Source organism: Spinacia oleracea, chromosome 1 (genome assembly GCF_020520425.1).
Source record: "Spinacia oleracea cultivar Varoflay chromosome 1, BTI_SOV_V1, whole genome shotgun sequence".
Lineage (NCBI taxonomy): Eukaryota > Viridiplantae > Streptophyta > Magnoliopsida > Caryophyllales > Amaranthaceae > Spinacia > Spinacia oleracea.
The window spans coordinates 101409518-101428457 of NC_079487.1; the positions used below are offsets into that span (position 1 = coordinate 101409518).

The 18940-nt window shown below is 36.3% G+C and overlaps 1 protein-coding gene across 4 annotated transcripts in view; it reads left to right on the forward strand.

The window, feature by feature from the left end:
• LOC110803276 (protein FORGETTER 1) overlaps positions 1 to 17609 on the forward strand; it is a 32014-nt gene extending 14405 nt beyond the window's left edge. For 2 of the 4 annotated variants that reach the window (XM_022008773.2, XM_022008774.2), the window contains exons 15-32: positions 2160 to 2221; positions 2299 to 2468; positions 2599 to 2692; positions 5166 to 5263; positions 5924 to 6059; positions 6267 to 6373; positions 7504 to 7599; positions 7672 to 7759; positions 7856 to 7970; positions 8961 to 9072; positions 9162 to 9285; positions 9355 to 9432; positions 9512 to 9630; positions 11230 to 11283; positions 11360 to 11462; positions 13942 to 14070; positions 14795 to 14906; positions 16990 to 17609. In XM_022008773.2, coding sequence (XP_021864465.1) covers positions 2160 to 2221; positions 2299 to 2468; positions 2599 to 2692; positions 5166 to 5263; positions 5924 to 6059; positions 6267 to 6373; positions 7504 to 7599; positions 7672 to 7759; positions 7856 to 7970; positions 8961 to 9072; positions 9162 to 9285; positions 9355 to 9432; positions 9512 to 9630; positions 11230 to 11283; positions 11360 to 11462; positions 13942 to 14070; positions 14795 to 14906; positions 16990 to 17021 — 1829 coding nt within the window. In that variant the 3' untranslated portion in view covers positions 17022 to 17609. Of the gene's footprint in view, positions 1 to 2159; positions 2222 to 2298; positions 2469 to 2598; positions 2693 to 5165; positions 5264 to 5923; positions 6060 to 6266; positions 6374 to 7503; positions 7600 to 7671; positions 7760 to 7855; positions 7971 to 8960; positions 9073 to 9161; positions 9286 to 9354; positions 9433 to 9511; positions 9631 to 11229; positions 11284 to 11359; positions 11463 to 13941; positions 14071 to 14794; positions 14907 to 16989 lie in introns of those variants that run through there. The other 2 variants (XR_008928487.1, XR_008928488.1) reach the window with 2 other exon arrangements.
• The last annotated feature ends 1331 nt before the right edge of the window (positions 17610 to 18940 follow it).

An 18940-nucleotide genomic window follows, 5' to 3' on the forward strand; every position in this document is an offset into this window, starting at 1 on the left:
AGACTAAATTGATCCATAATTTTCAAGGATGGTTTGATTTTCTGAAATTTCGAAACTTCATAGATGCTGTTTTTTGGTTTTTGTGATGGAAAAAGAATAGATTAAACCATGCAATAAAGACGTAATCTTTATAGGAACAAAAACATGATCTCGACTCAACAATCACCAAGCTTAATGAGAGTAAGGGCTCATTCTTTACTGTCACACATTGTAGATCACCGAACCTAATGAATAATCACTAAGACTAGAGTAAATACCACAAAGGTTTCTCACAAAGATGGAAGTAGACAGAAAGTCTCATAAGTTCATTATCCGTCAAACTTTGCTTCCCTCTACAAAGGACACCCCTTATATAGGTGGCTTACATTGCATCATTCAACCCTAAGAAACCATTAAATCTAAGATAAGTTGTTTTCACAAGGCTAAGCTTAAATTTTTAGGGAAGAAGCAAAAAACTGAAAAAGTAATCCGAAAATAGCGTCAGGAGGAGCTCCCACTCCAAGAAGTTCGTTTCTTGCGTCTGTCCCAGTTTACCTTAGGAGCGGCAGTGCAGTTCTATCCCGGAGCGCTTGCCTCGTTACAAGGAGCACCCCTTTCTCTTCCAAAGTCTAGTGTCTTGCCTCAACTCTATTGCTACCGAGACTTTCTTTCCACTCTTGGGTTTCCATCCTTAATTAACTTAGTCTAACACCCCTTTAATGCAACCAAAGTTTATTCAAAGCGATTAAAGGATCTTCTATATTTTGGATCTTGAGAGTTGACCACATAAGTACTTGAACACATTAACCAATTTTGAGCCCTATGCGTTGCTAATTCTACTCATGTGTTCTGTAACACTACCCCCCCCCCCCCCCCCCCCCCCCCCCCCCCCCAACAAAACTGTTACTCGTGCTTTTTGGTTTGTCCTATCTGATTTCTTGTGATTATACCCTTCCTTTTAGGCCATGTTCTGTTCACATTATTCCCCTTATTTCAGGAAAATAATTTAAGACAAGTTTAAGAAAAATAAGTTCATACTTCCTCTATTTCACTAAAAATGCAACACTTTAATTTACACAATGTTTTTAGGCAAGAGGAGAGAGAATGCAAGTGGGTTGCTAACCCTCGTGGCTATCTTAGTTTAAAAAGGCGCACAAGGGTCATGAAGCCTAGGTGCGAGGCTCATGCGCGCGCCTTTTGGATACGAGGTGCACATAATTTCCTAGTAAACCTTAAAGTTTGGTATAGAACAAAATTAACACAAACTTTATACTCAAAACAACATAATACTATTGGAGTATCATGTTTTCTTGTCGGTTCATAAGCATCGCGTGATCCCGTTGATGGAGTGCCTGAATTAGAACTTTCCATGGTAATTACAAGCTGGAAATATGAAAATTAACTCATATTATGCTACTGCAGTCTGCCACTCTGCCACTACCCAAAAAGCTTAGGTTGTAGAGATATGACCATTGATAGGTCACATAGGGTGTGTTTATATCATTAAAAAAGAAAAAAATAAGTAAATAAAAGATCCACGTCAGCCTGCTGTGCCTAAAGACTGAAGGCGCACAAGGCGCTGCGCCTTGCGCCTTACCTAAGGCGCGTGCCTGGTTGGCATCAGTGACTCTGGAGAGCTGAAGGCACCGAAGGCTGAGCCTAGGCGCGCTTTTTTAAAATAAGATGGCTATACATAATATAAAAGGGATTGTTACTTTAGATAAGTAAAGTAACAGAGAAATAAGGGCTACCCAAGTTTAATTTTCGACTAAAATAAGTTCTAGATAAATTTAGTTAAGTTCATATAAGTTTAACAAATTGAAAATTAAGTGAATAAAACACACCATTACACGATTTATACTCAGGGTCTAATATGCTCTTGTAGTTATTATGCACCTAAGGGAAAACGGAATTGTTTTAATCTTTCCATACTATTGTGATTATCCTATTTCCTACAAGTTCCTTAAAAGATTCATCTGAACATACAACATTCCATGTAAACAGGAACATTAAATGGAACATTTGTTCAAACAACAATAGTATATTAAATAGCTGAAAAATAACCAGTCTTATAGTCCTTTCTGTAAATTTTTTAATTTCTAACCTAGCATTTGTGAATCTTGGGTGTAGACACTTACGGTTATCTCTTATTTCAATTCTATCTCCTTTGGTGCATGCAGCTGATAATGATACTGAATCTGATGATGAGTTTCAGATATGTAACATGTGTAACGGTGAAGAGGTGAGTTACTTAATATTCTTAAATTAAATATGAAAATCACGTGATTATTGTTTACTGATTTGCATTATTTGAAACAGGATAGAAAGAAATTGCTCAAATGTGCCTGTTGCGGCCAATTAGCCCATCCTTCTTGTTTAGACCCACCTGTACCCGATGTATCTGAGGAGTGGACATGCAACTCATGCCAGCAAAAGACAGATGAATATCTGCAAGCACAACGTGCCTACGTAGAAGAACTCACAAAGAGGTTTTTGGATTGTTCCTGCCTTTTCCCTGTTGTTGTTTCTTCTATTTCATCGATCCCCGTACTTTTATGTTCCATTCGGCTGTTCCCTGTCCATTTGAAGTCATATATTGTATTTTGGATATGCATTTAGGTATGAAGAAGCTGTTGAACGGAAAATGAAAATTATGGAAATTATTCGGTCTTTGGATCTTCCGAACAATCCATTAGATGACATTATTGATCAGGTGATCTCAACATATTTTCCTCTCCTCTTCAAACATTTCCTCCTCTATGTTATTTTCATTTTGGCCTTTTTGGCTTTTTGGGAAGTGCAAGCTTAGAACTTCCATGTTTTCATTGCCCTGATGGGTAATAGATTGTCCACTAATGTATAATATTTTTGGTAAATATTTTTTGTTTGTTTATTTATGTTAAAACTTCTACCCATTTAGACTCTGTTTGGTTCACTTGATTTTGACTGAAATTAAATTATCAGAACTTATCTTAACTTATTTCATCTAACCTATTTGTCCGAATTTATTTTTTATGGAAAAAGCTTATTTTGGCTAAAAAATAACTTACTTTTGTGTACTGTGTAAAATTGTCTGAAATTTTCTAAAAAAGTTTATTTTTTCTGAACTTATTTGAACTCGTTTTGTCAGGAATAAGTCAAAATAAGTTTAAACAAACAAATCCTTACTCCTCTTATCCCTTATTATTTCTCATATTTTCATGTTTGGGTTTTCTCAGAAAGTCAGAATACACCTTGTACTTTCTTTTAAAGTTAACTTTTACCACATGTAGTCCATCATATCATACTTTTCACCCCCGTCTCCGTCCCATCATCCTTGCTTATTTTTCTTCTCTACCCATTACCATGTTTTTATTTTTATTTTGGAATAAGAATCCTTAATATTTGTGCCAAACCTTGTTAATAAATATTGAGGGACGGGGGTGGTAATAATGAAGATGATCATTCACGAGAAGTGTAAATCATAATGAAACTTGGATTACATAATACTCGTAATAATAAAGGTGTGAATCGTAAATGATTAGCTGGACAACACCTTTCTTCCTTTTGTTCTATGCCTCAACTGCCAGGTTTTTATATAGTTATAAGTTACATACAGATTTTGAACTGTCTGGACTTAGATTCAAATAAAGTTCACTAAAACCAATGCTTCACTCGCATAAGGGGTGTTTTATGAGCAGCTAAATTTATTTAAATGGGTTTACTCCGTTTCCAATAACTTTGAGTGTCTGACTTGTATTTAGGTATCACTTGCCTAAATTCAAGATTATAAATTAGGTTCAATACTTCAGTCATTATTTAAATTGGGTTATTTAAGTTTTGAAATCACTCTTCCAAAAAACTATAATGCTATTTCAAGCTTCACAACTTAAATTTTATCCAATGTACGGAACGAGTTATAACAAACAGGTAGACTAAGCTCTAGAAGCTTCCACACCAACGAGTAACCCAAAGCAAACCTATTATGGACAAAAAGAATGTTTAACACCCTTAACAATGGGATCACAATATTTTTTTAATGCGAACTGGAATCAAAATGATTCCTGAACTCACAAGATCTTACTGCACTGGTTTCCTAATTGATTTACGTAGGTGCTTTCTACTAGTTTTAAAAGGTGAAAAGGCTATGGATTGCTAGCTGTGTTATTGCTAACCAAACTAATCTTAACGAATTTGTACAAATCTGGCAATAACATGACCTACAGTAACCGATTTAGGACACAAAACATGGAAAAGCCATACACAAAGCTGAAAATTATCGCCAGCTTGTTCGTTAAGTATGCCACGCAAGAGGTCATGCACCCAATCGATGCAATGTAGTTCAGTCAAAAGCTTAGTGGATTTTTCCACCCAACCATCTTTATCATCATAACCTTATATCCGGTAATCCCAAGCAGGAACCAAGCAAGAAACCATCAACAACTTATATCTCAAAACGTTAAATACCAAAAGGTGTAGAAGTCCTAGAAAGTAGCTCTAAAACAAATCAGGAAACTGTTTCCTGGACTGTTTATCTGGGACAAGTTGGTTGAAATTCCGAATCATGCTTGAAACCACTGTAAACCATATCATAATTTCTTGTATTCGAAATGGAGTAGTTTATTTTATTGATATTTTAAACATTAAAGTGATACGTAGCATTGGTTCAGTGGACGGAGAACAGCGTTGGAGGATTAAACAATATGAGGTATGAATATGCAAGAACAACTTTTATTTGTGGGATAAAAAAGCTAAAGGGATAGGAAGATTTTGAAGATAGAAGAAGCATACTTACAACCTTTTGGAGGCATATCTGACTGATTTTATCTGTATATTTTGCACCTGAAGTGTAGAGTCTAATTTTATAACTTTTGTAATCATTGAGGGTTGCTAATTATACAATCTGTTGCTTTCATCAGTCAAAACTGATTGTACTGCATTATGTTTTCTTTCCCTGTTTTGTTATATAATTTCTCTCTCATGATTGTGCAATCATGATCATAGTATACTCGTGGTTTTGTTTGTGTGCTTTTCACTGTCACTCTTTTTTTTTTCCCACTACAATAGGATGCATCATGTCTTGTTCTGTTTTTCTCTTTACTGAGTTACATAATATTTGCCGTCTCAAGAAGAAGAAAAAAGGTGGTGGAAAGGCCATTATTGCTTTTGCAAGGGATACCAGTTTTATTTTTTATGTGAATGTGCAGCTTGGTGGCCCTGATAATGTCGCAGAAATAACAGGTAGGCGGGGAATGCTTGTTCGGGCCTCATGTGGTAAAGGCGTAACCTATCAGGCACGGAATACGTAAGTGTGTTGAATCTTGATTTCATTGTAAACTTCATCCAGTTGCACCACTTATAACAGGATACATTGGTACAAAATGTCCATTATATGAAATAAATCAATAACACACAAAATATCCATTTTCAAAGGGATGTGTTTCTCCCTATCTCCCTATGATGTTTTAAACAAATGTGTGTTCAACGAAACTTAGGAAACTTTCATATGAAAAGACAGAATCTTTCGTAGTATATTAGCTGGGATTCTGATGTGGGTTCATATTGTTGGTCAATTCAGCATTGGTGTGTTTCTAGTATTTTTTGGACTTGTTCGGTGAACAACTACCGTTTTCCAATTCATCCTTTTTGCATGTCTTGAATGTATCTGTCTGATTTCTGGAGAGGGTTGTGTTTTTAAGTCAAAGATTTACATTTTGATTGGTGTCTAAGAAGAGAGGATCTTGCCAAACCTACTTGATCTTTTATCAAAGATAGGAAAATTTTCTTTTGGACGCAAGGAATAAAATGTCATTTAGATTAAAGCTTTTGAAGCATTTGATCCGACGGAAAAGAATTAAGGCGTCGAACTGAAACTTAATTCTTACAAGAATGCAAACTGTGGGTAAAGAAATAAAGCACAAGATCCTCTTGCTGATTATTTTCTTATGCTTCTGTTTCTGTTTAGGAAAGATGTGACTATGGAAATGGTGAATATGCATGAGAAGCAGCTTTTCATGGATGGTAAAAAGTTCATTGCTATCATATCTGAAGCTGGGTCAGCTGGAGTTTCTCTGCAAGCTGATAGGAGGGCTATAAATCAGGTGAAAAATTAAGCATACCTTGTAGCTTCCGTAGTTATCTGAGAATTACAGAAGTAGTCTTGCATTTTATGTGAAGTTCGTTCTTTTTCTGCAACTTTACATGAACAACTTACAACTGGGCATCCTTTTTTTGACTTTCATCGAGATTTTTACACTCAGTTTGTGCATCACAGTTAACACTTACTATTCAATCCCTTTTTCTGTCAGAGGAGGAGGGTTCACTTAACTTTAGAACTCCCATGGAGTGCTGACAGAGCAATTCAGCAGTTTGGCAGGACTCATCGATCGAATCAAGCCTCTGCTCCTGAATACAGGTTTTTTCCCCTATATTGCTTTATTAGTTATGCTCTCAGTTTTCAGAGGTCTATTGTTTTTGAAAGATAAAGAACGTGATTCATTCTGGTTTTTCTGTTTTGAGCGACTGGCATATGATTTGAAAAGTATAGTTCGATGATGAAGGGTAGTCAATCTTTTTATATATTAGGCAAAAAGAATCCAACCTTGATAGAAGAAGATGGGGAGTTTGGGGAATGTGATAGAGTTAGGTAAGTTCTTTGGTTGAGTTTTCCTGCAATGGACCGTGGACTGTGTTTACGAGGGATGCTGGGGGGAGAAAGTTGGTAAAGAAGAAAGGTAAAAAGAAAAAAAAGAAGATGTTGAGTCTCTGAAACAATTTGAATCACATTTTGAACTAGTTACTTTCTATGGAATGTTCTTGTCAGCAGAGATGCATATGTTGAGATAGATGTTTGGGAACACCTTGAGGGATAAAATAATATTTTGAAAAAGTTGGGGTTGCTGATATTGGTGATAAGGTAAGGGATAACCAGTTACACTGGTTTTGGTATGTGAGACGATGACCAGTAAGGAAGGTGGAGGGTTGGGGCTACGGAGATTTCATAAGGAGCCGAGGGAAGCAAGAGCATGGTGGCACTAGATAGAAGCAAATGGACGAGAATATCTTTGTCGATGACCACAAGAGATAAATTCTTGGAAAATGCAGCCAACCCGTCTTTTAGGGAATAAGGCTTGATTTTGTCGTTTTATTATTTTGTTAGCTGCAGCTTGATGTTCGGCTGATTGCTTCCATACTAAAAACATGTGGACAAATAGCTTTCCTACCAGTTGAACAATATCTTCCAAACTAAATTTGTTGTATGCCCCCCTCCCCTCCCCAGCGGTTGGGTACACACTTTTTGCGAAGCTGTGCTCTGCCCTCAGCATCAAGGAATTGTATTTCTAGTATTTTCATATAGTTGCTTTTCCTGTAATCTCGGTCGAATTTTTATACTTGCCGTTATGCCTTAATGGATGACGACCTTCTTGGTGGCATGCAATCTCTTAAGGGAAATGGGTTCATTGATAAATTTGGGTTATTATGTTAAGATTCAACATCATGTTTAATTCCATCAATCTTTTAGAGTTTCCTTTTTCTTTTTCACAGACTCCTTTTTACGAATCTTGGTGGTGAGCGACGATTTGCGTCTATTGTGGCGAAGAGGCTAGAATCTCTTGGTGCATTAACACAAGGGGACCGCAGGTATATAGAATCCCTGTTCTGTGGTCTTGATGAAATGAACGTTCTCTTTTTTACACTTGCTTAATTTTGCAGGGCAGGGCCTTCTTTAAGTGCCTATAACTATGACAGTGCTTATGGCAAAAAGGCACTGATGATGATGTATAGAGGAATCTTAGAGCAGGTTTCTGTTGTCTCATTTATCTGTGTAGCTATACTTTAGGTTCATCTTGTTCCTTGTCAGATACCTTATTACTTGGATCTTCTTGCGGAATAACAGGATTCCCTACCAGTTGTACCTCCTGGATGTTCAACTGAAAATCCTGAATCAATTCAAGACTTTATAACCAAGGCAAAAGCTGCTCTGGTGTCAGTTGGCATTGTTCGGGATTCAGGTAACAGTCCCTTGTTTAGGTAACTATTGGTTTGATCAATGCAGATCTAGGTACTTTGGAAGAAATAAGTGCTCATAGGATTTTTGTCTTTGATACTTTGCTTGGGGTATCTTCTGTTGGCTTTAGCTGCATTTAATTAATTGACGCGCTGGATTTGGGTGTTGAGACCAAGGAGTGTGGAATTCTCATGGAGCTTAGCTTCTTTTAGATGTATAATAGCCTGTGCATGTGAGGCAACTTTGACACAACATAACTTGATACTTAAGGGATTGATTTAGCGCGCGTAGTTCTTGAATTATCCCCCAATATTGGCTTTCATGAGAACACCTCGCACTAGTCCGGTCAACATTGAAAAACATATGGTCAATTACGGCCAGGTGTTTTTCTGGTGAGAAATGAGCAATTATCAGAATCTGTTACCCAATATGGCAGGTGTTTTCTCGTCGTGTTAGAGCTGTACGAAACCAAAGCTAGTGGACCTAACATTGGAATTCACCTGTCTTTCTTGGCGTTCTTGTAGCGAAAATTTGCCCTCCTCCCACTTTCCAGTTTTCTGATATTCGTGAATTTAGGCGAAAAATAGTGAATCCAGGGTTCATTTGTTTCTAAACTGTGATATATAGGATAGTTAGGAAATATGGATTCACTTGTCTGTTTTTAAGGAGATAAGAGGCACAAGATTTTCTGGATGAAAAAAGTTCTTGGCTACCAAGTGATTGTTTTGTTCAGTTTGATGGTTGGAGCTGTATGTAAAATTCGTAGATCTATTATAAAATTATTTTATTCTTTACTCGGTTTGGCAGTGAAATAGTTACAGATTAACTTGCATTTTCTTCCTGTAGGCCTGTACTTGTGCTAATGTGTCAATGACTTTCCTTCACTACACTTTTCTTCTAAACCATTAGGCTTCTGAGTGACAACACTTTGCCTAAAAAAGTTCCTCAATTTTTGGTTGCAATTTTTGTTAACTCTGGCAATTTCCTTCTGAAGGTAGTGGAAAAGAATCTGGAAAGGTTTCTGGACGTATAGTTGACTCGGACATGAATGATGTTGGTCGTTTTCTCAATCGACTATTGGGATTGCCTCCTGAGATCCAGAACAGGTGTTGGCTTCATTGCTAAATGTTTGTTTGAATAGTGCGGTATAGGTCTGAGAATATTTGGAATTGACGACTAAATGTTCTCAATGCAGGATTTTTGAGTTATTTATCAATGTTCTTGATGTAGTTATTCAAAATGCGCGAACTGAAGGGAATCTTGACTCTGGGATTGTTGACATAAAGGCTAATCTTATTGAATTACAAGGAAAACCAAAGGTTCAATCTCTCTCATTCGTTGTGGCCACCATTCACTTTGATTTGTATGTTGACTTCTGTTTGTTTCAGACAGTGCATGTGGATGAAATGTCTGGTGCAACAACAGAGCTGTTCACATTCACTCTTGATCGTGGGGTCACTTGGGAGGTAACTTTGAGTATTTGTATGATTTGCATTCAGTTTATATGAAATCTGTTGACTTCTCATAAAATTATGTCGCCTGCAGTTTGCTTCTAATTTGCTCAATGAGAAGCAAAAAGGAAGTCTTGGCTCAACACATGATGGATTCTATGAGTCTAAGAGGGAATGGCTTGGAAGACGTCATTTCCTTTTGGCTTTTGATAGGTATGCACCCTAATCTGACAGGATGTTTTTGAGTTACATCTTATATTCTTACATGACTTTGTTGATCTAGCGGGGAAACTGATTAGGTATTCGGCTAACAGCCTGATGGAGTTGGATTTCTCTCTTACTCTCTTGTAAAATTCAGTGTTTGTTTCGTTGCAAGCAAATGGAGGGAGAAATATGACTTCCTTGGAATTATATATTTTATATTATTGTTTGGTTGACATGAGTTGGATGAAATGGGGATGCCGGACTTCCTTGAAAAGTTGCATTTCCCATGGACTATGTAAAGGGCTTACTCCCCTTCCCTTGCTAATTCACAATTCCCATGTTAATTATCAGGAAGTGCATTTGTCATGGCCTCATCCAAACATGATTTATCCATTTTCTAAGGAAATTCACAGGGGAGTAACTTCCCATGGGAATTTAATACCTATGTGAACCAAACAAACATTAAGATGCCGTTTAGTTGACCAAGGAAAGGGACAAATGAACAGAAGTAATAAAAAAAAACAAGGGAATAGAAAATCTCAAGAACAGGAAGATAAATGATCCTCTGGTATATTCACATGTTTCTAACCCGAGAATGAACAAATCAATTTAAAACAAAAAAAATTATTCAGAGTTAAGGAGGCTTTACCAACAGATTTATTTAGTTCGCTTTTGTGTCCATACGTATTTTTCTCCAATGTAAGACATTTTAATGACACTTATCAATAAGGCCTTATTAATTAAGTAAATAGAATATAGAAGTAGTAAGACTTCATATTCTGCGAGTTCAAGATATTTTGCAGAAGCTGTCTTTGCTTTTAATATTGTGATCCTTGTCTTTAGCTAGGCACCAGGGCGGTTGGCTTGCATGAGCACCTGATGACTTTTGGACTTTCTTCTTTTGTGTTAGCAGACTTAGCACTCATTCATTGACCGATACTGTTGTCTGAATAACTGTAAGGGTTAAGCAAGAACTTTTCTCTTTTCACTGTATAATGTTTACCCCACCTAGTTACTTTCCAAACCAGAAAGAGGGCCAGTCTTTTAGTTAGCCGGTGTAATGTCTCAAATAAGATTAGCAAGGGCTAGTTAAATCCCCCTCCCAACCCTCGATGGTGCTGCTTCGATGCCTTCCCTTAGGAGAAGAAGTGCAGTTTAGAATAATTGTTTGAAATCCCTTTGGGCTTAGGATCCTTGATAACATTTATATTGGGAGTAGTCATATCAACTCGAAGAGGGGAAAGCAATTTAAATGAAAATTTCGAACCAAATATAACCAATAGCTATGGAAAGTTCTTTTTCTGTTGAAATCAGTTATGTCAAATAATACAATGAATGCATCCAGATAATTTAAGTAATTATGACAATCGTATTGAAACATCTCAAAATGTGAATAATGACAGAGTGTAATTGAGGGAGTATGTTGTTTCTATTTTATTTTAGTGCTAAAATAAATAAGTTTGATGATATGATATCTTTCTTATCTTAAGTTGTTGGTACTTGGTAGTGTCACCTGGTTTAATTGATGAACTTGAATTTTAATATAACTTGTAAGGTAAGACTCCTTAAACTAATTCTTTCTGTTTGTTATTCTGCGTTGTCTTTCAGCTCTTCCTCTGGCTTCTTTAAGATAGTACGTCCTGCTGTGGGAGAGGTAATTAGGTAATTATCGAATCTGAATATGGCTTGCACATCTTACTTTAACAATTATACACCAGTGACATCTTTCTTTTTCCAGGGAAATGCCTTTAAGTGAACTTAAAAATAAGTATAGAAAGATTTCATCTCTGGAGAAGGCCCGCAGTGGATGGGAAGACGAATATGAAGTTTCATCAAGACAGGTGAAGTGGAAACACTGTAACTTGTCCATATTCATTCTGATTTGTGTAGAAATGGTAGAAATCGTTAAACCCATGTGATATAGAAATTTGATATTGAAGAAATATCATGGTGTGTTGTGTTTATATAATAGTGTAACATTGAAGGATATTGATTCACTTGGTATTGTGTTTGGATAGGGAGAGGGGACTTGTCTTTAACGCTTACCCTTTTTTTTTCTTCTAAAGTAGTAAATGGGAAGATGTGGTAATTTATTTAAGCCTGAGGGGTTAGTGATAGAGGGCAGGGTGGTGATGTTGCAAGGGCTCATTTTGGAGTTTTCTTTATATGGGAGTCGTTTTAGTGAACAGGTTGAAGATAGCCCACTCTTGGTTGAAGTTAAAGTGGGAGCTGGCATAAGCTTGGGCTCTTCAGTTCATTATATTTAACGTGTTCCCACCTATATTTGCCGTAAAAATTTATTATGCAATCAATCTCACCAAAAGCGGTCATGGTGTGGGAATTTCTAAGGCGCGGGTGTGGAGTAGATAATGCTAGTGGTTCAAAAGCAGCAGACCCCCACACCAATATTTTGTCATTTCCCTCTTCTTGTCCTTTAATTTTCTTTCTTGTGAGTTTGGCTGTGTGTTAGACTTTAGATTGGGTTATTCTATAAGAGGATGAGAAAAGGTTTTGGTATTTCTTCTGCTTTTTAATCCCGACTCTTGAATAATATAGTCCAAATAATAATACGGTCCTCTGTTTCTCCTTTTTATTGCATTCCTACTTGCTAATACTTAACAAAAACTTGTAACAGGGAGGTTGTTTAGGGATTAAGGGGTTACAACAGGGTGATTCCTTTATTTCTTATCTAACTACCTTAGTTCTTGATTTTTTATTAGGTTTGTTCTGGGCAACACTGATGGTTTTGAGAGGTTGATGCTGGGGAAGGGGTATTTGTTTCTTATTTGCCAATGACACTATCCTTTTCATCTTTGATGATGCTCTAGGCTTAAAAATATAATTTTTCCTTCGATTGTTTGTGAAGATTTTGTGACTTAGGTTAAGTAGGAAACACATGGTAAGTGCCTTAGTGGAATTGGTTTGGACTGTTATTATCTTGTTTGTTTAACGTTGCTTGCGAGGTGTGAAACCTAGAGCCTATTTTTCACTTATCTTGGGGTCCCGTGACATTTGAAGCTTGATGGATGGAAAAAGGGTGCATTTTCTATGGGTGGGCATGTTATTCTTATGCAGGGTGGTCTATCCAGCATTTCTCTGTATTATTTGTCTATCCAAAGTATCTTAAGAAGGTTATGAGAGGCTGTCTTTTGTTTGGGAAGGGAGGAAGCATACATATAACTTTCTTGTGGCCTGAGATTAGGTATTAAGGGCCGTAAATGTGGGTGTTTTTGGTAATTTGGTGTCCAAGAACATTTCTTTCTGGAAATTTTCAGTGAACGGTGATTTCCTTTGACATGAAGTCATTGTAACTTGTAAGTACGGTTTTAATATTTTGTCAATGTAAGTAGCTCCTGAGGAATCACGAGGCTTTTGTTATGTTGAATGGTGTGTAGTACTTCCTCCATTCTTATTTACATGATACAATTGGGTTTATGACACTATTCACACAACCCCCTTTAACTTCACTTTGTGATTTATATTTAAGGAAAAACATAGTCGTCTGGGGTCTTACTAGATTCGTCTCAATAAGTATTTTTTAAATATCAACTTTTTATAATTTTTTCTTATCCATAGTTAGAGATGTCAACATTTGATATCATGCATTGACAAACGTGCCTAAATAATTGTGTCATTTAAAAAAGAACGGAGGAAGTATTATTTTAGCGTTCTTTATTAGAGGGTTTAGATGGGGGATTCTTTGGAGTGTTTTCATTTAGCTCATTGTATTATCACTTCTTAACATGTGTTCTGCCATTTCACTTCCACTTTCCTGTTATATCTGTAAAGCTAAGGTCCTGTAGAAAATTGAGGCATTTTGGGGTGACCATGTTTAGGGGAACTTAAACTAATAGTAACATTTCCAGTTTCTGGGCATTTTGCTATTATCGTTGTTAACTGGGCATGCTCAAGTTTCTAATGCAGCATTTCCAGCAGTATTCGTCTGACATGAGGAGGCAATAGAAGACATTTGGATGTTGTGGATGGAAATGAGTGACTGGAATTTAGAGGCCTCTTATAATTGGGAGAGTCTATAGGAATGTAGGATAGAGAGGTGATTCTTGTTTCACTGTGGTGTTTCCATTCGAAGTGTTTCTTTGTTGGACTCGAGTAAATAAGTGATTATTTAGCGTGGTTGAGATACAGCTTTACAGTTGTTACTTGCAAATGCTTGATGCATGGTTCTCTGCCATGCCCACTTCTTTTCATGCTTGCAGCATCATATGGTGTCAGATATACTCATTCTACGATGAAAAGGGATGGTGATTGGTAAAGCTGTTACAAGTGCTTGTTTTAATATTCTCTTTTTTTTTATTGCAGTGTATGCATGGCCCCAATTGCAAGGTTGGTAGCTTTTGTACTGTGGGGAGAAGACTGCAAGAAGTAAATGTTTTGGGTGGTTTAATCCTTCCAATTTGGAGTGCGATTGAGAAAGCCCTGTCAAAACAGGTACCTAATTGTTCAACTCTCCTCTTTCCTTTGTCCAGTGAGTGAAATTTGGTTGTCATTTTGCTGTAACTTGCTGTAAGAGCGCAAGTAGGGAGTTACAGAACAGTAACTCCCAAATAGTAATATATCTCCCCTTAAGAAATTCTGTATCTTTCTTTTATGCACACTCTGGATAAATTAATAGTGATTTGATGCAAAATATTTTTGTTTTCTGAATTAGACTGATCGAGCTAATAACATATCCCCCTCTCCCTTTGCTGGGATGTAGATTTTCAACCAACCTTATTATTCCCATTCCCTCTGGCGAATTCCATGCTTCCAAAACACTTCATAAGGAAATTGTAGCCATAACAATCAAGAAGACCATAGCAACTACAAGTCCATCATTGAGTGTATTCCAACCTGTAATATGATGATGTTAAATGTTACCCTGTAATTCGCCAAATAATTTTATAGGTTTTGCAACTATTTAGTGCACATTTTAGGAACATGAATGTGCTTGCATCTTATTCCCTAGATTTTTGCATTTACTGGCTTCTGGTTTTATAACAAGATAAAGGTCATTGATTTACTGTTGTAACTTATATAAAAACACTGATAGTTTTTGTTGAAACTATCTCAATTCTCTCAGTTTCTGTACACTTTGTGCACAAAGGCACTTTTTGTGAATGATGTATTTTATTTTTTAGGAATAACACTTTATCTGTGCTATTTTAATCAACAGGCCCGCCAGAGTCATAGACGGGTTCGTGTTGTGCGTATAGAGACAACAACAGAAAGCCAACGAATTGTGGGACTCCTGATTCCAAATGCAGCTGTTGAAGCTGTACTTGAAGGTATCCCTTCTCCCCCATTCTTGCCTCCTAGGCCCCTGCCATTTGAGCAAAGACCACGGATCATCACCCCAATAATTTGACTGACCATTTCTCAAGTCCTTTTGTGTGCGATCTCACAGAGGAAAGAGGGGGGGGGGGGGGGGGGATGAGTGTTTGATCTTGTTTATGAAATTGATTGTCTTGAGAGTAATATAAGTTTAAAAAGTATGATGCCTGGAAATCAAGTTGTTTTCATGTGGCGAAATTAATAATCCTGGGTTGTAACTTTTTATTCGATAGTCTGTCAATTCTTTAAGTAAGGACTAAAAGAAATTTACTCCCGCCATCAAAAAATAAATAAAAATGAAACAGCCCAAACCAAAAGTGGGTAGAAGCCGTAGAACGTTTAGGAAGAAAGAAAGCCATCAAAAAAAAGAAAATTATGAGACAGCCCAAACCAAAAGTGGGTGGAAGCCGTAGAACATTTAGGAACGAAGAAAGTATGGTTTAAGGTAGGGGTGTCTGTTTGGTTTGGATTTGGGACTAGTTCAATCCAATCCAAAATAATTCGGTTTCAAAATATCAAGTTCAATCTCATCCAATTATTCACCAATTCCAAATATAATTTCATTCTTTTGAAGGGCCAAATGGCTCGTGATCAACATTTTATGAATAGCCGGTAAAAGTAAATAATTACAAATTGTGGCTCAACTTTGGCTCAGAATCTTGAAATATTTCTTGAAAACATGGTTTTAGATGATTAATAATAAAATTCAAAGTACACCAGGAAAAAAAAACCTGAAAAAATTTGGTTTATTCCTCCTCAACTTGCTCCTATCTAATGCTATGCTATCTTGCAAACCCACTTTCTCCACGTCCTTTTTAATTGCCTCAATCCAAATCATTGTTGACCTTCCTCTGTCTCCATTACCCCAACCCTCTATCTTCCCAACCGGTGCATCTTGTGATCAACGTCTCACATTCCCAAATTATCAATATCCGCCACTTCAACTTTCCTGCAAATATCTACGTTCCCCCAATTATATTCCTTTAAGGTGTTGTGCAGATTCATCTTAACATACGGATCTGTGCCACACTCATCTTTAAAACGTGCTCCTTCCTAAACGCCCAAATATAATAATGTTGGTCTAATTTTCGTCGTATAGTACCAAGTCGATGACTTTATTCTATGAGTTACCATCCTATTCAATGTCTCCATTTCTTTGTAAAGTCGACCTGAGGTACTTAAAACATTAACATTCACTAATTATTGGTAACTCCTTATCATTCAGTGTCACAACATCTTAACTTGGCCTCCTCAAATGCTAAAACAGCACTCTATGTAGTTTGTTTTACTCCCTGAACCCTCTAGATTCTAGTCTTTTTGTTTCCATCACTCTATCTTAACATTAACCTCAATTTCAGTCTCATTCACCAAAATAATATCATCCGTAAAATAGAAAACACCACCGTGCCTCATATTGGGCAGGCCTTTCTAATTCATCCAGAACTCTTGCGAAGACGAAAGATATTATGGAAGATTTTTGGTGTAATCCAGTTATAGGAAAATCCTCTATCACTCCACAAGTTCATTTGTTTTTACATCTCAATACATATCCTTGGCTAGGTGCCTAGGTCAATGTACTTACATGGTATTTCATATTCCCTTCTTCGTCATTGCCCACCAAAGCACTTCTCTCGGTACCTTGTCATGCCTCTAGATTAGTAAATACCATGTTTGAGTCCTTTTTGGCCCTTCAATACTCCATTTTTTTAACTTAGTACGATGGGTAGCTTCTATGTAGATCGTCTGGGCATTAACTAGCATATTTCCTCAATATATGTTCTATCACTCATAAGCTTTATTCCTCATTAGTTTGAAGTTTTGAACAATCATTTGCATCTCCTTTATTCTCAAAATAGGGCACCAAAGTTCTTTTCCTCCAATTGAGCGGTATCTTGTTTAACTGATGCATCTTCGAATGTGTATTGGTGTTCAGCATATGTTTTACAGACTAGTTACTTTTGGGAATCTGCTAATATATAATTTCCCTTGACTAATTGTTAGTAATTATCATCTGACAATTTAACTGATGCTCTGCAGATTTGGTTTGGGTTCATGAGATAGATGACTAATGCATATCCAGCGAGCCATTTTCCTCCAATTTTCGTGACAGATGTAAGTGCCCATCAATTCCATCTTTTGGACTTGGTAGCAAGAAATGCACGCTGTGAATGCCGTGAACAATATGCAGGAGTTGTACATAGATGAGCCAATTTTTTGAGTCAAAGCTGTATCATTATTTATCAACCTCATCATTCTTGTAAAGCTTCAGTGTAATTATAGAGCACAGAATTGTATTGTCACTGATGAACTAGGCTCAGTGATTGTAGCTGCTAACGAACAATTATATAAACATCTTCACGTAGTTATTGTTAATCAAAAGCAGAAGCATTCGAAAGCAACGCTCCCTTCTTTTAGAAATGTAGTAGTTATTCTATCACCTCCTGATGAGCTCATTCAAAACAGCCATCAGACTTGGAAATTCTTGGATCTGTATACTCCAGGATGAATGTCATCCTTGTAAGCCTTTTTGTTTTTTTAATCCTTTTTTTTTTTTTTTGAGCAACTTTTATGAATAATGCTTAAAAACTTTCCACGGACTGTACATGTATGATTATTGATTTTAGGAGTATGAATTAATAAGTGGTGCTTAAGTTGAAGGATTAGAGTATGGACCATTTATTCTGATCGCATAATCTCTATTCCAGAATGTTCTTGGTTTGATTAATGAGTTAAAGTGGTAAAGTCGTAGTGAAAATGGATCGACTTTACTAAACTTGATAGGTTGTATAATTGTTGTGTTCTAAACTAATTTTCAGATTTACTTGTGTCATTTATATGGAATTAGTATAAAAGAGTTTGCTCCAAGCTAGTAAATCTCCTTAAAGCTCAGCTAACCTAATCCAGCTCACTTTCAAGCATGCCACATGGTCTCTCCTTCCAATGTGTGTATTGTAATTGAGCCGGTGTCATTCAATTTCCAAATGGTTCAATATAACTTTAGTCATGACCTAGTTCTAGAAAATATTTGCAAAAGTTTCAATTATGCCTATCTCTAGAGGTCTTATTACGGTTGGGCGTTCTTTGTGACAGTAGTTTACATATAATTGGGAATAGGATGAAGCTTCAACAATCGATGAAAGAGGCGGGTTTTGCAATGTGGCCATCGAAACAAGACATACAAGTAACCATTAACAAACATCAACAACACTTTCTTCTCAATATGGCACAAAATGAACACAAGAACAAACAACATTGTGGCACAAGTTTAAGCAAGCATGGGGAAAATTACTCAAAATGAAGCAACACTTGCCACTTGGAATCTAGTTTTGATTATTTTTTTAAATTTATTTATTTTACTAAACTACTACGGAGTACTTGTTTCTTTTATGTGTTTGCCAAGTTTTGAGAAAGACATGAAAGTTTATTTTCTTTTCATTTTTTTTAATTGAAGTAAATACAAACACAAAGACAATAATTACAATTCAAAATTATTCAAGATGAACTTTTTTTTGGGATAAGGCAAAAGAAAAACATGTGAGTTCATTTTTTGTCTTTTCCTAGTGTAATTAAAATATTTTGTGGAAAAAAACTTAAAAAGGTTGAGCATATGAGTTAGTTGTCTAATTTCCGCTTGCTTTTTCTATTTGTCTCCTCATATGCCCTATAAATCCCAATTCATTAAGAATAATTACCTTATCTTTTTACCCTAAATAATGGGAACACAAGGATTACAAGTGAGAAGAATTACTAAACAGGATATTAACAATCTTTTACGGACATCTAATTTAGTAGATGGGGATCTTTTAGGAAAGAGGTCTATTGTAAAAATCTAAACTAGGAAAAACATTTAAACTTTTTTAACCAGTAAACTGTGGTCATGTGATTGATGTCTTATGTAATAGTACGAAGTACTTCGTATGTTAGTAGAAATAAAAAAAATAAAAAGAAAAAGGATGTGATTGCCACTTTGCCAATTGCCATTAAATTT